Here is a 6,896-nt window from a genome sequence, read left to right on the forward strand (position 1 = left end):
TTGGCCGAGGTCGCGATTCGGCGTATGTCGCCTCGCATTAGCCGCGCGTTTGCAGTCTTTTCGTGGTTTCAAACGTTCAAACATGGGATATGATGTTGCTCCCATGCATTAGGGTGTGTGTCAAGATCACCGGAAGGTCAGGTCATATCATTTACCTTTGATGACCTCGGTTCACATTTTCGAGTTTTATGTTTCTAGGCTAGTTTTTTGGAGCTGAATTCGAATCAAGCAACCATTTGACCATTCACGAAGTGGTTTTGGTGCCTTCGTAACATGTTACGAAGCTGTCAGAGGCGGTTGCCACCTACTACGAATACCCGGCAAAACCCTTACTGGTTGACCTGACCTGACCTGACCTGGCCTAAATGCATGAAAACATCATCTATGATCATAACTAACATGATATTCGTGATCAGCACCCCGAAAAACCATAGCAGCCACTCTTTACGACGCTCTAACAGGTCCCGATTTTCCCGACTTTTGGGTCAATGACCTGACCTGGAAGGTCAACCGATGACCTAGGACCTTAAAATTGGGTATAATCGGCTTCCTTTCATCACGGGCAACACGGTCGTTTTTTCCGTGAAGCTCTAGCTCGATCAGGGGCGAAACGGCAAGGGGGAGGGTCCAACGGACCCCCCCCCCCCTATACGCTCGCTACTGGAAACACCAATACGGGCGAGGGTTAATGGATTATTAAAGACAATTTTCCAGGTTGCCCCCCCAGTCAAATTCCCTTAAAATAGGCTCTGCTAACTACTAATGCCTATTTTGTGACATGTAACGCAACGATAGTGGTTTGTAGGAAACACAGCACTCAGCATCGTAATTGCAGTATATGGTCGATAAATACGGGTGTGTGCCTTACTATCCGGAATATTTCGCCATTGGAACCTGTCGCCAGTCGCGCGTAATCACCGCCAGAGCCGTCCGGTTCTGTCCGAAGGAACCATTGGCGCACTTTTTTCCGCACCCTTGCGCCATCTTAGCGATGTCGACGGAAGAAAGTGGAAGCGGGATTTGGGAAATTTTGTCATCCGCAGGTGTCCCGTTGCAAGGCCATCCATGTCACTGAGCGGCGAGCGGACCGGCCGGTGCGGATGGGGATGCCGGTCGGTCGCCAGGGCGGCTATAAAGGCCGACCTGACCGGCAGGCGGGCACCAGTTCAACAACTGCAGCCGACTGCAAGGTGTGTGCAGTGAGAGGGCAAGAACAGATCAGTGTCTAACGTCGTCTGGCCGAGGAAGACAATGCGAACTTAACCACTTTGACGGTCGGCGGTCACCTCCCGAAACAACAAATTTGTTACTCGTTTACTGGATTGATAACTAAAACAACGTTAAATGCTAATCTCCAGTACATCAAACTCAGAGCTTTCGAAATACGTCAAATTTAACGGTCTATTTTCACAGTTTTAATTGTCTCGCACCGAAACTTTACCCCAACCATAGCTGGTTTGGCCAGCATATCCGCCATCGCGCAGCAGTGACCGGAGGTCGGCAGTTCGACCGCGCAGCACTGACCGGGGGTCGGCCGTTCGTTTCAGATGCGTCTGCTCCTCCCCGTAGCCGTGGTGGCACTGGCCGGCGTGGCCACTGCCTCCTATGGTCCTCCAGTGGCGAGCCACTACGGCGGTCGAGGCGGCGGAGTGCATGTAGGCGGAGGAGGCGCCGTCGGAGGCGCTATTGCAGGAGGCGCCATCGGAGGCAGTGGTAGTTTCATCAGCGGCGGAAGTCACGGCGGAAGCCACGGCGCAGTCGGAGGAGGAGGATATTATCAAGGCAAGTGAAATAACGTCGTCCCATAAATGTTACTTGTAAGGTGCCCCAATTCGCTGCACCAAACACGAATCCTATCCCGAAATGGAAACACCCTCAGTTTGTTTTTCAATAGAAAAACACAATTCTAAAGAATAGTGTTTGTCTAATGAAGAAACTACCTTCGGGTATTGTTATGTTTTGGTTCGTTTGAGTGAAAGAGCACACAATCAATGAAAAAACGCGATTTATTTACTGCGATACGTTCAGGCCGAAAGAGTGTCCAAAAGAAAAACAAGTATCGCGAGCGCCGCGCCTAGTCGCCCGCGCCAGCTCTGCCGCTCGGCGCGCAGTCAGCTGGCGGCGGCAGAGGCGCTCACAGGCATGTAGCCGGGGCGGCCAGCGGTGGCGGCGGCAGGGGCGCGCGCAGGCGCGGCCAGCAGCCGTGCGGGGGTTGGACCATAACACAACACCTCCCCCCCAAGACGATCACATCGTCTTCACTTCAAAGCGCCACAGCGGACCCTCCGGGGTCCGGGCGCACAAGGCCACCGCAGCGCGGTGCAAACGGCGGCGCCTGCGCTCTCTTCCGCGGCGTCTCGGGCGCTTCTTGCAGCGGACGCGCCCGCCGTCGCGCGGGGAGGTCCGCGGCAGGCGTCGCTCCGGTGTCGGTGGCGGCCACGGGTCGCGGTCAGCGGCGGCTCTGGTCACCCCTGGACTCGGGGCCACGAGCGGCGGCAGACGCGAGTCGCACTCCGTATCCCGCTCAGCGAGCATAGCTGCGACGGCAGCTGCGTGAAGCGGGTCCTCATCCACCACCTCGACCGAGTGGAGGGTGGTGTCACCGAGGTTCGTGTCACCGCGCCGATCGGACTTGTCACCGGCGGACACGCATCCCTGCGGCGTACGGAGGAGCGCGGCGGCGTGAGCCGCCACCATTTGTGCGGGCGGGTCTCCGTCCCCACTCCGTACTGGCAGGCCTCCCGCCGGCGGCGGCGAGGCTCCGTAGGCGTCAGCCAGCTCGGTAGGCTGCGCCGCATGACTACAGCCGGCTTGGCCGGTGCCCGCCGGCGGCGGCGACTCGGCGGTGCTGGCGGCTGGGCCTCCATCCGTGTTTCGAGTTGGCATGCCTCCCGCCGGCGGCGGCGAGGCTCCGTAGACATCAGTAGTCTCACTCAGCTCGATGGGCTGTGCCGCACAACAGTCGGCTTGGCTGGTGTCCCCCGGCAGCGGCGACACGGCGTAGCCGGCGGCTGTACCTCCGTCCCTGGTCCGCATGGGTAGGCCTCCCGCCGGCGGCGGCGAGGCTCCGTAAGCTGCAGCCGGCCTGGTAGGCTGCGCCGCGGTACACCCGGTCCGGACGGTGTCCGCCGGCGGCGACGACACAGCGGTGCCGGCAGCTACGCCTCGGCCCGTGCTCAGCGTTTGTAGGCCTCCCGCCGGCGGCGGCGAGGCTCCGTAAGCTACAGCCGCTGCATCCGGGCCTGCAGGCTGCACCGCAGTGGCCCCGGGTTGGCCCGTGTCCGCCGGCGGCGGCAACACGGCGTCACCAGCGGCTTCGTTTCCGTGGCTGGTCCGCGTTGGAAGGCTTCCCGTCGGCGACGGCGAAGCTCCGTGGGCGTCAGCCGGCTCTGTAGGCTGCGCCGCGGTACATCCAGCTCGGTCCGTGTCCGCCTGCGGCGGTGACACGCCGGGGGCTGCCTCCATGGTCTGTGCCGGCCAGCCTCCCGCCGGCGGCGGGCAGGCTCCGCGCGCGCCAGCCGGCTCGGTGGGCTGCGCCGCGGTACGGCCGGTGCGGTCCGTGTCCGCCTGCGGCGGTGACACGCCGGGGGCTGCCTCCATGGTCTGCGCCGGCCAGCCTCCCGCCGGCGGCGGGCAGGCTCCGCGCGCGCCAGCCGGCTCGGTGGGCTGCGCCGCGGTACGGCCGGCTCCTCGGCCCGTGTCTGCCGGCGGCACCGACACGGCGGCGCCGGTGGCTACCGATGGGCCTCCCGCCGGCGGCGGCGAGGCTCCGTGCACTCGGTCCGTGCTCCAAGTTGGGATGCCTCCCGCCGGCGGCGGCGAGGCTCCGTAGGCGTCCGTAGCTCCGTCCGGCTCTGTGGGCTGCGCTGCAGTACTCCCGGTGCGGCCCGTGTCCGCCTGCGGCGGCAACACGGCGGTGCCGGCGGCTACCGTTACTGGCGCCACCACCGGCGAGTCGCGTACTCTCGTCACTGCAGAGGTCGCCACTGGACGATCGGCCGCGGCGGTGGCCCTCTCGTGGCACACTACCTCAAAATGTCCTGGTTCGCCACACGCACGACAGATGGCGCCAGCGGCGCGACACGTGTCTCCGCCGGCGTGCTGGCGACGGCCACAGGTAGGGCAACGCTCAAGAAACTGACGATTGGTGGCGGCGGCGGCATGGGCGACACTCGGCCGACTGCGGTCCCTCTTGTAGGCCGACAGGTGGGCCACGAAATGTCCCTTGGTGCCGCAGAGGTCTGGGCACGTGACACGGGCACCCCACGTTGCCCCCACTGTCACGGCGTGTCTGAGCGTCGACTCAGAGTCCTCCAGCCTGCTCACCGCTCCTGTCTCACTGTCGCGCACACTGCACTCGGCACGGGCCTTGCACGTCGAGGCCGACTTCGCTTGCGGGGCCGGAGTCGCCGACGCCGGCAGGCAGACAGTCCGGCGGGCGGCGGCAGCTGGTCCAACGGATCCATCAGCGCCTCGCTCAGCCCCCGACTCTGACACTCCGGCCGTCGTGCCCGTCCCGGTCCCGGCGGAGGGCTCTCTGTACAGCAGCCTCTCCAAACGCTCCAGGCGCTTGTCGGCCTCGGCGGCTCTCTCCGTCTGCCTCTCCAGCAGCGCCGTCAGTTCTTGAATCAAAATTTTCTTCATCGCGCTGTAAGCTGCTCAGTCACGTAATTACAAAACCGACCGCGCCATGTTATGTTTTGGTTCGTTTGAGTGAAAGAGCACACAATCAATGAAAAAACGCGATTTATTTACTGCGATACGTTCAGGCCGAAAGAGTGTCCAAAAGAAAAACAAGTATCGCGAGCGCCGCGCCTAGTCGCCCGCGCCAGCTCTGCCGCTCGGCGCGCAGTCAGCTGGCGGCGGCAGAGGCGCTCACAGGCATGTAGCCGGGGCGGCCAGCGGTGGCGGCGGCAGGGGCGCGCGCAGGCGCGGCCAGCAGCCGTGCGGGGGTTGGACCATAACACAACAGGTATCCTATGAAGACAAATTCATAGCAATAACTTTTAGAATGATAATTAGAGGCGCTTTTATACTTGTCTATCCTTCAAAAATAACAGTGTCATCATGAGGTTGAAAACTATAAGACAGCTGAGAAACTCTAATGTAGAATGAAGCTTGATTTGCAAATGTTTTGTTGACTCCATACATTACAAGTATGCAGCTTATAACGTAAAAGCGACAGAGTAAAAGCGACTCTCTCTCCCTCTCTATTCATAATGCATCCGGTCTACCGGTGACCTTTCGACTCCGCTCTGACCCGCGACCTCTGACCTGCAGGCGGCCTGTTCCTGTCGTTCCTGGCGCCGGAGACTAGCCACTACGAGTACACCTGGCAGGAGGCCGCCTACCAGTGCGCCTCGCGCGGCCTGGTGCTCGTCTCCATTGAGAACTACGAGAAGGACCACTACATCGCCAGCCTTCTCCGCAAATACCGTGAGTTCAGCCGTGGGCCTTGCTGTGCAAGGGATAATTATTCACAATGCGAGCCGATAATATCGCAAATAGCACGAGTAGATCGAAGCAACATGTCCTGAATGAGGATTTGTACTCTGGCGTTTTGCATTGACGTACTATACATACACTCGATTATACAAAGTAGGTACGATTTAGCATACCTATGACGATACAACCCGCAAACGCGAGTAGGTATATGTTTCACCTTTCCCAGCTGCACAGCGATGACTCTCTCTCTCTCTCTCTCTCTCTCTCTCTCTCTCTCTCTCTCTCTCTCTCTCTCTCTCTCTCTCTCTCTCTCTCTCTCTCTCTCCCCTCTCTCTCTCTCTCTCTCTTACCCCCCCCCTCTCTCTCTCTCTTTCTCTCTCTCTCTCTCTCTCCCTCTCTCTCTCTCTCTGTCTCTCTCTCTCTCTCTCTTACTTTCCCTCTCACTGACACTCTCTCGCCGTTACAGACGTGCCCTTCATCTGGACGTCGGGCACCAAGCACGGCTACTCGTTCCGCTGGGTAAACGGCAAGACGATCGGCCCGTACTCGTACTCCAACTGGTCGCGCACCGGCGGCAACGGCTACCCGCAGCCCGACAACCGCGAGGGACACGAATACTGCCTGGCCGTCCTGAACGAGTTCTACCACGACGGTATCGTCTGGCACGACATCGCCTGCCACCACAAGAAGGCGTTCATCTGCGAGCGGCCGGCGAAACATCCCTACTAGTCGCGCCCGGGTGCCGCGCGGCCTCAGTGTCGGCGTGTCCGCCGTCAATGTCCTATAGGGATATACACAATCGAGCCAATGCACAGCACAGGCGTAGGAAACGACAAAAAAAAAATATTCGGCAATTTTTGGCCTTTTAACAAGACATCAACATTAACTTATTCAATTATGTCAGCCATCCAAATCATTAAAAAAGGTATCAGTGTCTATCGCGTTCTTTTTAGTGACAGTTATCAATCATTTCAAGCTTCAACTACGCGGGTCACTTGTTTGTAACAGTATTTACCAGTAGTTGTGTACCATTATCTACGCCTAAGGTACATACACTGTGCAAGGGTGAATGTCTCATACTTTGATTAATGTAGGCATAAAAGACATGAAATGCCATGAACCAGTGTTGTGTTAGTTGCTCACTCCTGTTCACATACTGTTATAAATACAGGTGCATAAAAGATGCCTCACCTTTGAGAAGGGTAGTTCAGCCGTGAGAACGGCATTTATCGGAGGGTTTGGATTCACGCGACCATCGAGGAGATATCTCGTTTCCAAAACCTTATTCTCATCAACTTTCATTCACGGGCTTCAGGGCCGGCGTTAGCCATAAAAGGTTCACTAAGTAGTCAATTCATAGGTACTTTTTCATTGATATTGACAGACACATTGAATTATAATTGGAAAACAATGGGACCGTTTTTGAGTTATATTACTTTAAGTTGGCTACA

The 6,896-nt window shown here is 58.5% G+C and overlaps 1 protein-coding gene across 1 annotated transcript; it reads left to right on the plus strand.

Annotated features, from left to right (window-relative positions):
* Positions 1–845: 845 nt before the first annotated feature.
* Positions 846–6,629, plus strand: LOC122381905 (shematrin-like protein 3). The gene is made up of 4 exons (XM_043366683.1): positions 846–1,190; positions 1,548–1,782; positions 5,281–5,436; positions 5,912–6,629. The coding sequence occupies exons 1-4, from the start codon at positions 1,101–1,103 to the stop codon at positions 6,172–6,174; spliced, it is 744 nt and encodes a 247-aa protein (XP_043222618.1). The 5' UTR covers positions 846–1,100; the 3' UTR covers positions 6,175–6,629.
* The last annotated feature ends 267 nt before the right edge of the window (positions 6,630–6,896 follow it).

This window comes from Amphibalanus amphitrite, unplaced genomic scaffold, assembly GCF_019059575.1.
Source record: "Amphibalanus amphitrite isolate SeventyFive unplaced genomic scaffold, NRLGWU_Aamphi_draft 000129F_arrow, whole genome shotgun sequence".
Lineage (NCBI taxonomy): Eukaryota > Metazoa > Arthropoda > Thecostraca > Balanomorpha > Balanidae > Amphibalanus > Amphibalanus amphitrite.

Excerpts from the sequence above, each read along its gene's own strand:
- LOC122381905 (XM_043366683.1), top strand. The coding sequence starts at position 1,101 with ATGGGGATGCCGGTCGGTCGCCAGGGCGGCTATAAAGGCCGACCTGAC. Across the intron at positions 1,191-1,547 it reads CAACTGCAGCCGACTGCAAG|ATGCGTCTGCTCCTCCCCGT; the intron begins GTGTGTGCAGTG and ends CGTTCGTTTCAG. Across the intron at positions 5,437-5,911 it reads CAGCCTTCTCCGCAAATACC|ACGTGCCCTTCATCTGGACG; the intron begins GTGAGTTCAGCC and ends TCGCCGTTACAG.